This window comes from Lutjanus erythropterus, chromosome 1 (genome assembly GCF_056507025.1).
Source record: "Lutjanus erythropterus isolate fLutEry1 chromosome 1, fLutEry1.hap2, whole genome shotgun sequence".
NCBI classification, from domain to species: domain Eukaryota; kingdom Metazoa; phylum Chordata; class Actinopteri; order Lutjaniformes; family Lutjanidae; genus Lutjanus; species Lutjanus erythropterus.
In genome coordinates, this window is record NC_139317.1 from 22,440,918 (window position 1) to 22,457,987 (window position 17,070).

The 17,070-nt window shown below is 39.7% G+C and overlaps 2 protein-coding genes across 2 annotated transcripts in view; one reads left to right on the top strand and one right to left on the bottom strand.

Annotated features, from left to right (window-relative positions):
- The window catches only part of irag1 (inositol 1,4,5-triphosphate receptor associated 1), a 41,492-nt gene extending 39,016 nt beyond the window's left edge, over window positions 1-2,476 (bottom strand). Inside the window, exons 1-6 of the mRNA XM_084716984.1 lie at window positions 2,349-2,476; window positions 2,132-2,245; window positions 1,858-2,038; window positions 1,084-1,142; window positions 935-995; window positions 682-840 (exon numbers count right to left, since the gene is read on the bottom strand). Coding sequence (XP_084573110.1) covers window positions 682-840; window positions 935-995; window positions 1,084-1,142; window positions 1,858-2,038; window positions 2,132-2,245; window positions 2,349-2,367 — 593 coding nt within the window. The 5' untranslated portion in view covers window positions 2,368-2,476. The remainder of the gene's footprint in view (window positions 1-681; window positions 841-934; window positions 996-1,083; window positions 1,143-1,857; window positions 2,039-2,131; window positions 2,246-2,348) is intronic.
- Window positions 2,477-5,506: 3,030 nt separating this feature from the next.
- ctr9 (CTR9 component of Paf1/RNA polymerase II complex) lies at window positions 5,507-15,826 on the top strand. The gene is made up of 23 exons (XM_084716996.1): window positions 5,507-5,665; window positions 7,223-7,321; window positions 7,405-7,644; window positions 7,749-7,866; window positions 7,948-8,037; window positions 8,279-8,535; window positions 8,624-8,731; window positions 8,827-9,063; window positions 9,204-9,422; window positions 9,512-9,695; window positions 9,787-9,875; window positions 9,982-10,167; window positions 10,662-10,749; window positions 10,839-10,987; window positions 11,068-11,184; window positions 11,273-11,418; window positions 11,520-11,591; window positions 13,317-13,452; window positions 13,589-13,744; window positions 13,837-13,988; window positions 14,426-14,519; window positions 14,621-14,733; window positions 15,072-15,826. The coding sequence occupies exons 1-23, from the start codon at window positions 5,621-5,623 to the stop codon at window positions 15,469-15,471; spliced, it is 3,495 nt and encodes a 1,164-aa protein (XP_084573122.1). The 5' UTR covers window positions 5,507-5,620; the 3' UTR covers window positions 15,472-15,826.
- Window positions 15,827-17,070: the final 1,244 nt, after the last annotated feature.

Genomic DNA, 17,070 nt, shown 5'->3' on the forward strand with positions numbered 1-17,070 from the left:
GCATGTCCTACGGTATTCCCCCAAAGTACTGGACTTTTGGACATCAGTTCATTATATTCATATGACTTTCTTAAATTCAATAAAATGCCAATCATTAAATTAAGATGCATAACTTCTGAATGACCAAACTTTGTTAAAGGACACACCGGGCTACATGGATGCAGCTCTTGCAGGTTTGCACTTGTTTAGTTTCCTCCAGGGTTTTCACAGTCTAATCTTTTGTCCAATCTTTTTGCATCAGCTAAGTTTAAACATGCCTTTTCAGTTTTAAAGTCAAGCGTCAGTAACTCTGATAACATTGTTGAGATGTGTGTGCCATGACATGGGTCACTCATAAGTGATCTGACCGAGTTTGCAATGAAATCATATGAAAACATACGATGCTGATTTCTGTTCTTTTTCCTCCAATTTAACCATTTCAGCAGGGGTAGTTGGGTTATTTTTGGTGTCACTGAGAAAAGCATAATATAATACAAGTGATTTGAGAGAAAAGCAGACTTCTGCTCCTCGTTATGGCTCTGTTTTCAGGCTTTATGTTTTGTGATAAAGTTTGTGTTGGCGTACACTGTATACACTGAGGTGATATGAGGAATAATGAGGTTAAATGAGATAATGTGTTTTTGTGTAATCCTACATCATATGAGTGGAGTTAAATGGGTAAGACTGTAGTTAACCCTTCACCTGGCCAGTTTTGCTCTCAGCTCAGTGATCTCCAGAGTGAGCTGCAGGTTGATGTCCTCACACTGAGCCACCGTCCTCAGCAGGCCGCTGTTCTGCTCGCTCAGCTTGCGGTGAGCGTGCTTCAGTTCAGCCACTGTGCCCAACAGGTCTTTCCCATCACTGAAGCCAAACAAACAGTTAGTGGTGAAGTGCAACAACGCACTGATTACAAGAGCTAAACTCACACAGTGATTAAAGGAGTGAAGTTACTAACCAGGAACACTGGTGGCTCTCTGAAGACGCAGCTTTGCTTTGAGGACCTGAGGAATCCAGACCTGAAATGAAACTCGGTGTTCAGTGAATTACTGTCTGGTTTGATTTAGACATTTTCTCAGAAGTCTGAACAAAATGATGACAGCCTACCGTTTACAGGCACTTTAGAGGAGTCTGGCCATGATACATGACTGCTATCCACATCAGTGCTGAAACACAGGAAGAGTCTCATTGAAAACGCTGATTAATAAAAGCTTTAATCAACAATACACTAGTTGTAAACACAATTATTTAACTGGACATATGCCACTGTGTTTGCAAAATGAAACTCAACATCAATTAAAATGGATTTAGGAACTTTAATTAACTCTAAATGCACAGAAATTTCTTGCAGGTCATCATCCCTTCTTTCATTTCCAGACATAATCTACATGGACACAGAGCTGAAGCGGAAAACGTATCTTATTTAAGCAAAAGCAATAAAAATAACAGTAAAAATAAAGGTTTTACATTATCATTATCACCTAAATTAATTACATCAAAATCTGAGGGGAGACGTGGAGCAGTGCAGTATGAGAAAAGTGACCTGGATATCAAATATAGACTTGATGGTTGAAAATCAATATTGCACATTCATATCAGGCTGAAATTTGAAATTCTGTGTGGATTGATAACTGGAAAGACTTTTTTATTCTCTAGACTGATGAAAATTTCTCGCTCTTTAATTGATGTACTGGCTGACTGTATTTCACAAAATTACATAATTTTATATGATGTTTATAAAAATGTGACACTCCAGATGCTTTGCGGTGACCTGGATTTGCAGATATTTGAGCATAAAATAATACATTTTAATGACTATATTTCAGCAATACAAAGGCGGTCACTAAATCAAGATTAGTTCTGAATCCAGTTTTGTCTCACCTGTCCTGGCTGCACTGTGCGATCCACTCCCTCATGGTGGAGTGAAAAGTCTCTCTGCTCACATGAGGGTCCTGACAGTCGGGGTCGAGCAGCCGGCGCAGGGCGGCCAGCCTGTCCTGCTCCGGGCTCTGAGATGTCATGGTCTGCAGGTACTGAACGATGGTGGAGGCCAACACCTCTCCTGAAAGATAATGAGAGAGATGCAGGAACAATGACTCACTGTTTATAGGCTTATTTGAATCTGTTTTGTTTGAATCAAGAGATTCCTGTGTACCTGTGCTGGAGGTGCTACATGTGTTATACATGATGTCAAGGAGTTCATGTTCAGAGAACCCACTAGTCTCTTTATTATCCTCATCTCTCGTCCCACAGCCGGGTGACTCCCACACTGAGCACATAGAGTGAAAGCACATATATAAACAACTTAATTTACTGCATATATATATTTACTGGATACTTTGTTGAGAGAACACAGTAACTGCAGCACTAACCGTCACTGCCGTCAGACATTGCTCTTGTTTCTCCTGAATCCTGCCGACTGTCACGTTCCTACATGACCTGATATTTCACCAAACACCAGAAATACATCTTCATCATGTCTAGAAACCAAAACCCACTGTAGAAAAAATGGATAAAAAATTGAGCCACACATTAAAATCAATACATATCTAAGATGTGACATGAAATATCTAGGATTTTAACAACTCCTCCCCACATCTGACAGCTTCAAGTGCTTACATGGACACTGTAGGATCACAGTAAGACTGCTAAGACTAACTAATGATTAACTGATTAGTTGTTTTTTCCATAAAATGTCAGAAAATTGTGAAAAATATTGATCATTGTTCCCCAAAGCCCAAGGTGATGTCCTCACATGTCTTGTTTTGCCCACAACTCAAATATATTCAGTTTACTGTCATAGAAGATTTAAAAAAGCTGAAAATATTCACATCTCAGAAGCTGAAATCAGAGAATTTAGACATTTTGCCTTATAAAAAGACTCACAACAATTATCAAAATTAATTCAATAGTTGACCACTAATTCAGAGGAAAATCAGAAGACTATTTTCTTTGTAATCCCACAATGAAGTAGAAAAATGTCACATTAATTGGCTCTCATTAGCAATAACGATTGCAAATCATGTTTTATACGGTCATACGGTCCTTATTTTCTTTGTTTTATAGTTACATAGCCATCAAATGTCATCTTAAAAAGAACATTATCAATAAATTCTTACCTCTCAGTTTGGGCCAGTTACTTGGAAAAGAAAAACAAGCTTGTCAAATGTTAAACTAGCGCTTTTCGTTTCCATTATTATTTTTCTAGTCTTCCCCTGATTCACTGTGATGGGAGAACAAGAAGTCTTCAAGATGCTCTTATGCTTGTTTTCCCTGCTTCACATCAAAACCAGCTGACATCCCCCAGCCCCCCTGCCCCACCATCCTCCCCCACCTCATCCCACTGCTGCCAAAATGCTGCCATGCAGAGGTCTCTGACAATGATGCAGTTAATGGATTTCAATTTAAATTCACCAGTTTAACATATCAAATGCACAGTCTGCCAAGCATATCTTCCACTATTTGAACTTTGAATTCAGCAAAATGTAGGGAGTGCATTTCCTTCACCAGTCAGTGGGTGGCAAAGGAAAATATTCTAAATCCATTAAAACTAAGAAATACTAATACTGCAGCTGAAACTGATGCATCTTTCATCTTACACCGTTTTAGGCGTTCATAAGTTTGCTTCTATTTTGGTGATATGGGTTAGATTCCTCAATAAGGCCAAAATGTGAAATGCAAGACTGTGGAATTGTTTGCTTAATGTCAGACTGTCAGAGAGTGAAGAGAGCAGGGTCAACGAGAAGGTTCTTCTTTGGAGTAAATTGAACAATTCTCCAAGGACTAAAGAGATGCTATTTTTGAGGAAGCTGAGTTGAAATACACGTATAATAATAGTTTATCATGCAGAATGAGCACCATGAGGATAAAGTCACTAACAAGATTTGAGCCTCAGTGGTTAAAGGATATTTTGTTAAAACTAAAATTACAAACATATATTTAAAGCAAGCACAATTATGGCCCTGAATCTTATGCTACAGCAAACGTAAAGAGGAGTCAGAGGCCTTCGGCTGCATAGCTGACCACACGAATCCTTCCTCTCGCCCTTGAAGCTGTCAGATTTAAAAACATCCAGGAGGACAACAGGTAATTATGCGAATTAAGAGAAGTTAACAATGAGTAGTGGGTGGTATTTACAACCCACCTGACATTTTTGTTGAGTTTTCATCATATAGTTTTTGCTGCACAAAGACTGTTAAGAAAGAAAGAAAGAAAGAATAATTAGAACAAAAGCAATTGGGATCCACAGCGAGCGATGCTGCTTGGACATCTAATCATATGTTTGTTCAAAAATCCAGAAATGTTCTGGTGCTCTCATAATGACAGAATGGAATAGGTGTTTGATTTTAATCCTTATAAATTGGCTACCTTTGTTTCTAACACCTAGAAAAAGTACATAAGCATTACCATACTTACTATCTATTTACAATACCTAAAGGGACAGCTCACCCCAAAATCAAAAGAACAGTAGGTTTTCCCCTGGCTTTTAGTGCTATTTATACATCTAGACTTTTTTGGTGTGACTTAGGAGATATTGGCATAGAAATGTCTGCTTTCTCCCCAATATAATGGGACTAAACAGCATTCACACTGTAGTGCTCAAGGCACCAAAAATACATTTGAAAAATTCAAAACCAGTGTCGCTTTCCAAAAATCATGAACCGGTTACTCAAGGTAATCCACAGACCTTGTTGTGAGCAGTTTCATGAAGGAGCTACTTTGTTTCTGCAGCAGAATCCACGAGAACTACTTTTCTTTCTATAAGAAAGAATGTAATTTCTACATGAACTGCAGATTATCATGACAATGATTTGGAATGTGTATTTTTGATTTTGAGGCTGTACTGTCCCTTAAAATATCAAAAGTTTGTTTGTTAAATTATGGAGTCTTCAAGGTCCCTAAGATGATACAGACTGATGTATATGATTTGTTTATCAAAACCCCAAAGCTATTATTTTGTGCAAGAAGATAAAAACTTACTTCAGAGGCTCTATTCTTAGCTTTGTTGAGGGACAATTTAGATTTTTATAATTCTTACAAGTTCATGATGACCCCTGCATAACTGTAACCTGAGCAGATCTAACCACCGACGCACCTGAAAACACCTGTGAAACACCTCTGAAGCCTTTAAACTAAAACCACAGATCCCATTCATTAAGCTGATCATATGTTTTGTATGTGAAATCAAAGTAGCTGGTAACTATAGCAGTTCAATAAATGTAGTGAATTAAAAAGTACAATATGTCCCTTTGAAATGTAGTGGTGTAGTAACTGAATATACTTAAGTCCAAGTATTTTTAAAGTTAAGTACAGTGCTTGAGGAAATGTACTTTGTTATATTCCACCACTGCAGACAAATGAATATCTAATCCCATTAAGCTTATGGAAGCTCCCACTAAAAGTAGTAAAAGATGAGCAAAATAGTTTTCAATTATACCTACGTGTTTTCATGATGGAGGATCGAGTTAACGCACAGGAGGAACGTTTTCAGTATCCCGAACAATCCAGCCGGACACAATTTCAGTTGCACCGTCCGTGTGTTTGTTTCCTATCGGAAGCATGAAGTAGCTACCAACAGACAACGGGCTGGAGATTTTTATATTTTTTATAAATCTAACTTCCAGTGGACTTTTTCTCCGTCAAGATGTCTCGGGGCTCTATCGAGATCCCTTTACGGGACACAGATGAGGTAAACGTCGTCTAATTTGTAAATTAATTTATTGTGGATGTTTGACTCAGTGAACCTCGCTGTGCTGCTAGCCGTGTATGCTAACTCTAGCTAGCATTAGCTAATGTTTTGTACAACACAGCGGCGTATTTAATGTCTAGTAACGCCAGCTTTGTAGTTGATATTTAAAAGTTGGCTCGAAATGTAAACGAGTGAAATGTTTAGAGCAACAAGTACAGAAGTGCCAACGTAAGCAAACATTATTAATGTCTACAGTAATATGAGGCTCTGATGCAAGTTAGTAGGTCAGTTATTGTGTTGTTTTGTGTGATTGCCACCCTCAACAGTTCTCATCGAGTCCAACTGTCACAGAGGTCCTTTTTTAATTTAACTTGGGAAAGTAAAATTCCATATCTCTTTATATCTGCGGTGTTTCAGGTACAGCATCAGTTACGGTCTTAACTTTCTGCTGCATTTATTTTAAGTTAAGAAGGCGTCAAAATTAATGAAACATCTGTATCTTAACTCATAACAGCAGTGCGTGATGTAGATACTCTCCTCTGTCACATTATACATCATTCTATATCGTGAGATTAGAGATTAGTCTGTTGTCAGGCTGTAGTTTGTGGTGCTGTTGAGTTGGATTGTTTATACTGAGAGGTGTTTATAATATTTGGCAATATTTCCTCTGTAATCTTTTGTGGCAGTGGTGGCAGGTGGTATTTGGCATTTGTTCCACGCCTATTCCTGTTGTTCTTAGTTTTAATGCTAGTGTTATATGTGGTCGGGGCACTCGTATTATTCATATTTGGTTACTTAACCATGTCCAGTGGGGTACTTATATGCTTTATGCGTTGTGTTTGTTTGTTTGTTAATTTAATCTAGACTATAATGTTCAATTTCCCATTTACTTTCTCTACCTGTGGTGTTCTTACAGTGGCAGTCTGCCACTCCTGAATGGATATAGGAAACACTGCTTAGTAGTGCACAATTAATTAAAACATTATCGAAATATGGGCAGTGCAATAACCAAATCACAGAAGCTGCAATTTTCTGATAAAGCGTGTTTCAAAACATCAACATAATGTACTGTACTGTGGCCTACTAAACAACTTGTCAGATGTAAAAGAATAAAACAAATATGTTGAATCAGCACCACTGTAAAATACTGAATATTATAATCTTCATTAAGGTAGGTTTTATTGCAGCAGCACTATTCTGTTTAGGCTGCATAATCTAAGCTTAGTACCTAATTAACTGATGATTTGGTAGTGTAATATGGTTTCTGTAATACCAGTGGAAAAACTGTTAACAGATAATAAAACAAAGTACTTTTCTGAGTTTATGCAAAAGTTATATAAAATTCCTATCATGCCATAAAGCAGTGATGCAAACTGATGTGCATCACCCACAGTGGCCAAATGTACCCAGAGATAAAACTGGGATAATTAACAGTATCATTTATGCTGGGGACACTTTACACATTGATATTTTCTAACATTGATATTGTCACTTAATGATACCTAGAGTTTTGTCAGAAATTGATGCTTAATTACTTGAATAAATTGTGTCTTGCAGGTTATCGAGCTCGACTTTGACCAGCTGCCAGAAGGAGACGAGGTCATCAGTATCCTGAAGCAGGAACATACACAGCTGCACATATGGATCGCTTTGGCGGTGAGTCAGTGGATCTATCACAAACAGTTTAATTGTTAAATTTAGCTCAGTTGTAACAGTTTGTACTCTTCTCTTTTTTTCAGTTGGAGTACTACAAGCAGGGCAAAACAGAGGATTTTGTCAAGCTTTTAGAGGCAGCTCGTATCGACGGAAACCTCGACTACAGAGACCATGAGAAGGACCAGATGACCTGTCTGGACACATTGGCAGCTTACTATGTCCAGCAAGCGCGTAAAGAGAAAAACAAAGATGCCAAGAAAGAGCTCATCACACAGGCCACGCTGCTCTATACTATGGCCGACAAGATCATCATGTATGATCAGGTAAGAAGAAAGTCTGTCAGAGCAGGTGATAATGAGATAAAAACTGCTACAGCCCCACTAATATTGGTTTAAGTATAATGATAAAATGGTTTTGCCCCACTCAGAACCATTTGTTGGGAAGAGCCTGTTTCTGCCTGCTGGAAGGCGACAAGATGGACCAGGCTGATGCTCAGTTCCACTTTGTCCTCAATCAGTCCACCAACAACATCCCAGCTTTGCTTGGTAAGATGAATCTAAAAATGTGATATTATTCTTGACCAGTGTGACTGATTCACTGAAATAATGATCATTGGTTTTCAACAGGTAAGGCCTGCATCTCCTTCAACAAAAAGGATTACAGAGGAGCTCTGGCATATTATAAAAAGGCTCTACGTACAAACCCCGGCTGCCCAGGTAAATTTTCTACTGTTTTCTTCTACTACTGGAGTTTGGCCAATACAAAATAACAGTATCTGAGAACTAAAGATCTGATTTATCACATATTTTGCTTGATAAATGATAATGATAATAGATTATATATCTGCAGGACTTTATTTCCTGCCACTGCTATTACTGCGTTGCTCATACGTTGGTATGTATGTGTTCCAGATCATTCCTCATCTCTTTTCTGTCTTGCTCTTGTGTCTCTGTGTAGCTGAGGTCAGGTTGGGGATGGGCCACTGCTTTGTGAAGCTCAACAAACTGGAAAAGGCTCGCCTGGCTTTTGGTCGAGCCCTTGAGCTGAACTCAAAGTGTGTCGGAGCTCTCGTTGGTTTGGCGGTTTTAGAGCTCAACAACAAGGAGGCTGATTCCATCAAGAATGGAGTGCAGCTCCTGTCACGGGCCTACACTATCGACCCCAGCAACCCCATGGTGCTCAACCACCTCGCCAACCACTTCTTCTTCAAAAAGGTAGTCTGGTTGCCATTGAAACACTGAGATAAATTTAAACTAGAATATTACTTAACTCACACTGAACATGTTTTTTGTTTCCAATCAGGATTACAGTAAAGTGCAGCATCTGGCCCTCCACGCTTTCCATAACACAGAGGTGGAGGCCATGCAGGCTGAGAGCTGCTACCAGTTAGCTCGCTCATTTCATGTGCAAGTAAGATCCCAGTTCATTCTGAGATTGCTGACTTACATGATGCCGATTTACATCTTGGATATTACTGTTCTCTTTTTCTCTTTTTTACTCTTCAGGAGGACTATGACCAAGCATTTCAATATTACTACCAGGCCACTCAGTTCGCCTCATCTACCTTCGTGTTGCCCTTCTTTGGCCTGGGACAGATGTATGTGTATCGAAGAGACAAAGAGAATGCAGCACAGTGCTTTGAGAAGGTTTTAAAAGCCTACCCCAACAACTATGAGACTATGAAAATCCTGGGGTCTCTGTACGCAACATCTGATGATCAGGAAAAGAGAGACATTGCCAAGGTATGTATGTTGTGCAGGTTATTTCATCACAGGCTCATTAAGATTGTGTTAAGTTTGCTGATTAGACTACACTCATATTTCCAAAAGTAGCTTGAGTAACGTGCTGGAATTGGAGACATTTCATCGTCTTTGTTCTCTAGGGTCATTTGAAGAAGGTGACAGAGCAGTATCCAGATGATGTGGAGGCGTGGATTGAGCTGGCTCAGATCCTGGAGCAGACTGACATTCAAGGAGCACTGTCCGCATACGGGACAGCCACACGCATCCTGCAGGAGAAGGTGCAGGCTGACGTCCCCCCCGAGATCCTCAACAACCTGGGGGCTCTTCACTTCAGACTGGGCAACCTTGGAGAGGCCAAGGTAGAAGTTCATGATCATGAAGCGTGTAGGAGACTGTATATTTAGCATGAACAACCGTGGTGTTTCATGAGCGGATCTCTCTCCCACAGAAATATTTCCTTGCCTCTCTGGAGCGCGCCAAAGCTGAAGGAGAACATGATGAGCATTACTACAACGCCATTTCTGTCACCACCTCCTACAATCTGGCCCGTCTGTATGAGGCAATGTGTGAATTCCATGAAGCTGAGAAACTCTATAAAAACATCCTGAGAGAACATCCTAACTATGTGGACTGTAAGCGTGCAATATTTTACAATAAAATGAGAACAGGAAGGAAAACTACTGTGGACTCAAAGATAAAATTTCTTTCATCTTTTGCCTGCAGGTTATTTGCGTCTTGGAGCGATGGCTCGTGACAAAGGAAATTTCTATGAAGCTTCTGACTGGTTCAAAGAGGCCCTGCAGATTAATCAGGTACATCACCTATTGTAGTGTGAATATTATAGCATGAGAGTTCAGTAAAATCTGCTGTAAAATTCTCTTCAACACTATCCGATCTATTATCTTCTGTTTGGTGCAGGATCACCCAGATGCCTGGTCCCTGATCGGGAACCTTCACTTGGCCAAACAGGAGTGGGGACCGGGTCAAAAGAAGTTTGACCGTATTCTGAAGCAGCCATCCACACAGAATGACACCTACTCCATGCTGGCTCTGGGTAACGTGTGGCTGCAGACTCTGCATCAGCCCACCAGAGACCGGGAAAAGGTGCAGACACGTTTTTAAAATAAACTGGGAAAAAAAAGGTGTATATGTAGAATATTAGAGCACTTTCAGAGATTCCCCTGGAAGTTGGTTAGTTGAGGTGGTGTGAACTTAAACCAACTTTAACTGGATGCAGACTCTGAGTAAATTGTTTGTCCAACTCATGATAAACCAACTAGTCTGTGGTGGTAATCAGACTTCAGATAGATGATTTATAAGAGTTTCCTTGAACAAATGAAAACTACTGATGATGTCCTTGCTGGTGTATATTTCAGATGGGTTGTGGTGCTCTCTGAAACCTCTTTCCCTTCTCATTACTCGCTCCACAACACAAATTGTTAACAAACCAAAATTTACAAGTGCGCCTGTGGGTAGAGGGGCTAATTAGGTTACTAGTGACACTTCCTAGTTCAGACAAGTTAGGGTGTATCCATTATGTATGTCCGTTATATGCGTGTGAATGGAAATAATAAATCCTGTCTTTTTTATCTTGACAGGAAAAGAGACATCAGGATCGAGCTCTGGCGATATACAAACAAGTCCTGCGAAATGACTCGAAGAACCTCTACGCTGCCAATGGCATCGGTCTGTTAAGCTTCATTCTGTTTTTAATTTCTTTTTATTTGTTCTACTGTACGTGCGTGAAGTATTAAACATGGATGTCCTTTCGTCAGGTGCCGTCCTCGCCCACAAGGGCTACTTCAGAGAGGCTCGTGACGTGTTTGCGCAGGTGAGGGAGGCCACAGCGGACATCAGTGACGTCTGGCTGAACCTGGCTCACATCTACGTTGAACAGAAGCAGTACATCAGCGCTGTGCAGATGGTGAGGGCCTCACTTGTAATTTCCCATCAAAATCATTGTCTGTGTTCATGTTTTTCTGAGTATTTATTTCTGCTCCACAGTATGAGAACTGCCTGAAGAAATTTTACAAATATCAGAACACTGAGGTGCTGCTGTACCTCGCCAGGGCCCTCTTCAAATGTGGGAAACTCCAAGAGTGCAAGCAGATGCTGCTGAAGGTAACCTGAAGCAAACAATTAAAGCTTTTAGTTTGTTCTACAATATGAGAGGGGAGTATAACTGTCTTTATAATATTTTTCCCACAAGGCCCGCCACGTGGCGCCCAGCGACACAGTGCTGATGTTCAATGTGGCCCTGGTGCTTCAGAGACTGGCCACGCTTGTGCTGAAAGATGAGAAGAGCAACTTGAAGGCTGTGCTCAGCGCTGTCAAAGAGCTCGAACTGGCTCACAGGTAGTGAGCTGTGAGACTTGATTTATGCCTCCTCTTCCCAGTCAGACCCTCTGGCTGTCCTGGGTCTAATCTTCCTCTTCCTCCTCCTCCTCCTCACACAGGTATTTCAGCTACCTCAGCAAGGCTGGAGACAAGATGAGGTTTGACCTCGCTCTTGCTGCTTCTGAGGCCAGGTCAGTCTGAATTAATTCTTGTGTCCTTTTGATACACATGGAGGTGATAGATCTGTTTGTTTTAACAGTTTTTTATATACACACATTTATTGAGTTTTGGTTGTAACAATTTACAAATATATACTTTAACAAGATTCAATAATTTATTACCATCTCAATGAGGAACTGATTGGAATCTGTCTTGTGTGTACTTATGCAACCATACAAAGACATATTACCAAATTAAAACAAACACACATACTCATGGAAATATATATATAAAAAATACTCCTCAAAATAAGATAAATATGCAGCATGAAATACTTTATCAGACCAAAAATCTCAATCTAATATACTCAATAAGAGTAAATAAAAGCAGATGTACTCTATTAGAGTAGTTTCCGGTCAATAAAAACCCACTAGGGGACACACTTAAATAGAGTTCATGAACAGATGTGAGGGTGAGAAGTTAAGGGCCCTCACTGCCTCATGATATGTGCTGTAAGACATAAAACAGACCCGTAGTCCCCAGGCTAATTAGTCCATTCATTGTTTACAGAGGCAGTTATTTTATTAAAAAGTTTTAACTCTGCTGTTTGAACCCAGAAGTATTTTGGAGACTCAAACAAAATGAAAAAATATGTTAAATAATTATTTTTCCTGTACTTCTCTCTATAACGTTTCTTTTCCAATTGTGAAAACTAATAAAGTGTAGAAAAGAATGAAAAGGTGTACATTTAAATTCCTAACTCAGACATTAGGAAATGTAATCATCTGGCCTCTCAGCACTTTAAAAAAAAAAAAAAATCTCATTCTTTGACAAACTAATTGATTAGGCATGACCTAGGGATATATCGCCTGTATCACCTTACAAAATCTTTATAAATTCTTTACAGTTCTAACATATTGTACATATTTTTACAGTATTTTTTCAGTGAATTATATTTTCATATTCTATATGAATTTTCTGTTTATGTGTCTTAACTTGCGGTACTTGATTTTTTTTTATCTTTCTTTGCACCAAATGCCAAAGCTAATTCATTGTATGTGAAAATATACAAGGCAGTAAACATTATTCTGACGATTCCAAAGCTTTCTCTTGTTCACAATTCTCCAAGAATGTAAGAAAGGGACTCCAAATCTCATGAACTTTGTCTGATTTCTTTTTCATTGTGTATGCTGGTTTGTCGAGGACAAAGCATGCAGACAGCTCTTCAAGATAGCAACTAACAGAAGAGCATTTTACATTCTTTTAGCAAAGAGAGATCAAGCTTCTTGCTTGTAATAGACATGAACGCACAGTCTTCTGGGTGCAAATTAAGAATACAAAACTTAAGGAAAATGTAATATATTTAAAGTTATTTGAGAGAAATGTTTAATTTGCTTTAAACCATTAAATAATTTATGGAAACTATAATGCACGTATGATTTTTAACTGAAGTTGATGCCATTTATTCCACCCATATTGGCCTCTAACTGTATGTTGTTAGGGTTTTACCACAAATGCAGTTGAAGCTTTATAGACATTGGTTATTTTTTAACTTCATACTGTGACCAAAACAAATTGAAATTTCCCAATCATTACTGGCTCTAAAAGTAGTTGTATTTTAAATCTAATATTGGCAGGTACCAGTTTGTGTACACTTGATCACAGTGTTTTACATGGATGGTGTTTGTGCTCTACTTGTGTTCATGTAGCGCAGGTTGTAATATCACTGGGGGTTTTGTTGTGTTGTGGGGTTACAGGCAGTGCTCTGACCTGCTGAGTCAGGCTCAGTACCATGTGGCGAGGGCCAGAAAGCAGGATGAGGAGGAGAAGGAGCTTCGGGCCAAACAGGAGCAGGAGAGGGACCTGCTGCGTCAGCAGATGTTGAAAGAACAGGTACTTCTGGTGCTCTCACAGCTTTGAGAATCGTAAAACTTTTTGGTAGTAACTCACCGTGACTAAGTTTTTATTTTTAGCTACAATAAAGTGCTTCTCGTTAACTGGTTGGGTTGTCACCCTCAAACCTCATTAGGAGGAAAAGCGAAACAGAGAGATGGAGGAGCAGAAGAAGCTCCTGGAGCAGAGAGCACTCTACGTGGAGAAGACCAAGAACCTGCTCACCTTTGCCGAGGGATCAAAGGAGATGGCCAAAGAGAAGAAGAAGGGAGGTGGCGGCGGTGGAGGACGTGTGAGTGTTAGCACTGATAGCAGATTCATCAGCAGACTCTAAATTACACTGAACACAGTGTGGATAACGCGCTTCATTTTTTTGTCTTGAAGCGTAAGAAAGGAGCTGACATGGATGAGTTTGTCAACGATGACTCTGACGAGGAGCTGCCAATGAAGAAGAAGAAGAAGAGAAAGGGCGGCAGTGGCAGTGAGCAGGAGGAGGGCGAGGAAGGAGAGAAGAAGTCACGCAAGAAGAGGAGGAGGTGAGTCTGCTGCACCGTAGTTTACTTTGACCGCTGAACAAGACACATTAGATACTTACAGCTTTCTGTGGATCCTTAAAAAGTCTAGAATCAATTTATCTGAATTTTAGGTTGTAAAATGTTTAAATTGCCATTTTGACAGGTCTCAATTACATTATGAAGTTAACGTTGCTTTACCTTCAGCTGTGCTTTTAAATGTGTTTTAAAATTATATTGGTCACAGTGTAAGAACTACAAAACCAAACCAATATGGAACCAGTACCCAGTAATGCAGCAGCAAAACTGTGCAGCCCAGTTTGTTGTGATGTGCTGTGTGGACTAATGTGGCATGGTTCCAACTCGCTATTTGGACTGCAGTACTAACTTTTGAACAATCAGTTGTTTTGTATTACTCCTTCAACTTGCAGAAACTCAGCAAATGTTTTCCTGCATTTCAGACCCGCTAAAGGAGGCGGCGACAGTGATGATGAGGAAGGAGCATCACGACCCAAGAAGCAACGTAAACCTAAAGAACGCAAGAAGATTGAAAAGGTCCTTTGGGTTTTCTGTTTTTATATTTGTTCTTGAAATATTTTTGAAATATGTTTTCAGTATTTATTCCTCTAATTTTTTGTTTTTGTTCTCATATTTAGCCTCTGCCTGAGCGTCTGCCTCCGTCTCTCAAAGGAAAGATCAAGTCTAAGGCCATCATCTCCTCGTCTGAGTCGTCTTCGGATGAGGATGGACTAAAAATAGCTGAAGACAGGTAAAACCATTAACTTTTAGCTGAGAATTCTCAATTAGTCAGTGTCAGAATCAGAAAGATCTTTATTGTCGTTATAGATAGGTACAGTGGAATTCCATAAACATAAATCAATATACATAAAAGCAGAAACAGACAAATAACAGTAACACCAGCATCAAAATAGATTAGACTTTATATACATTTTGGAGAATTCTTTCACATTTTACAGGTTTGACAAATTTACAAGGAGGTAACTGGTAAAAAGTGAAATAAATAGAGGCTCAGATCATTCATTTACAAGTTGTGTCTGCAGTTAGTCGATCAACAGATAACTGAGGACTTTGCTTTCTCCAATACAGACATCAAAGAGACAGCGGGTCAGGATCGGATGACGAGGGCGGCCACAGGAAGCGCATTGCGTCCGACAGCGAGTCAGATGGAGGCCGGAACCGCTCAGGCAGCGAGGCAGGCAGCCCTCGGCGCTCTGCAGGCTCCGACGATGACGACTCTGGCAGTGACCGTCCAGTGAAGAAGAGGAGGGTGCAGCGGCAGTCCGACTCGGAGCAGTCAGACAACGAGAGCAAGAGGAGTCGGTCAGGATCAGACGATGAGTCTCGGCCTGGCTCGCCCGTCGCAGCGTCCGACCGAGGATCAGACCGGGGATCTGAGGTGGGATCAGACAACGAAGGCTCCCCACGCCGCTCTGACAACGGCTCCGGGCCCGAAGCCTCCAACAACGAGGATGACGACAGCGATTAAATGTTCAAATCTTCCTCACAGACTCGTCCCATGTAATGCTGAGAAAACTCTCCACATCTGCGTTTTTATCTTCTATTAAAAGCAGGGATTTCTGTCAGTATGATATCTTGGAATTAGCCTAGAAAAGTATATTTTTTTTCTGTTGGCACAGCGTTTTGGTGTATTCCTTGCGTCTTATGTGGAAATGTCTTTTCATAGATGCTGTGTTTTGTTAAAGATGTTTTGTTTAAGACCGATCAAATGGTTTGAAGTGAACTTAAAGGTGAACATCTATTTTCTATCTCTGGTGGTCAGATGAGACACTGACCCAAAAATTGTGCTCCAACAAAATATCAAATAAACAAAAGAGAACAAACTTGTGCAAGATGTGAGTCATCTGCTCCTGTATCATACTATTATTTTTCTTTAGACAAATCAACTTCACGTAGTGAAATCCAATCTCTGCCATTTCACCCAAGGTAGGGAAGCAAATTGGGGTTCAGTATCTTGTCCAGTGTCACTTCAGCCTGGGGAAGCTGGGGCTAAAACCACCAGCCTTTTTAATAGCGGAGGGCCTGCTCTACCCTGTGAGCCACGTCAGTTTTTACACTTTTACACTACACTACACTACAAAGTAAAAAGTGAAATTAGAAAGTTTTGTATGTGACTTGCTGTTCCACTGCATCAACTTTAGCGTGAAGCCTAAATCAGTGTGTCCTATACCTAGGACATTTTGTCGTATGTTTTAACTGCAAATATACGACCATAAACGTATTAAAAATTGCTGCAATTAACTCGCAGCTTATTTGTATCTCTCCATATGACAGCAATACGGATTGCATTCTAAAATAAAATCAACAATTGTTTTCCTCCCGACTCAGAAGTTTTAAATTTGTTTTAGTGTTGCTGAATCTAAGTACATACTGACATGATGTTATGCAGTGTGAAATAATTTCTGTTAAAAAGTGCACCCAAGTTTGAATGAGCCTCTGAACGTATTGGAGTCAAGCAGCTTTTCTCTTTTCAGTTGAATCCAGTACCAAACCTAAAGGTTATCATGTACAATGTGCCCCCTTTCTTGTCAAAAATGTTTGGTCTCACTAAAGGGCAGATGATCCACCCCAAAACAACTACAGGTCCCACGAAAGTCTTGAATCACATTAACTAATAAAGGATTCATAAAGTATTAGTCTGAAATTCTGTTTGGGATGTTTTTCAGCTGAGAAGTTTGGAATTCTACCTTGGTATGGCCTCATTTCAGACTGAGCGGAGGACAAGTGGAGTCATCTTTAACACAGATGATTTTTAACTCAACTAGTTTTGCCTTAATTTTTTTGAACTGACTAAGTATAGTTTTTACTCAGAGCATGCTTATATTTTCACAGTTGATTTAAAGTTCTATTGCAAAATTGGCCTCAAGTTTAGTGACATTAAGGAGAAATCTATAATTTATTTACTGTAATAAATCAAAAAGTGACCTTATATAATCTGAGATAAACAATTCAGGCCAAGTTGAAATACTTGCGCCTCTGACAGTGTTATAACCACAATGTCTTCTATTGAAATTTCTATTCTGAGCGAGTGTAACATTTAGTTTGCCAGTTTCATCTTAGAATTCAG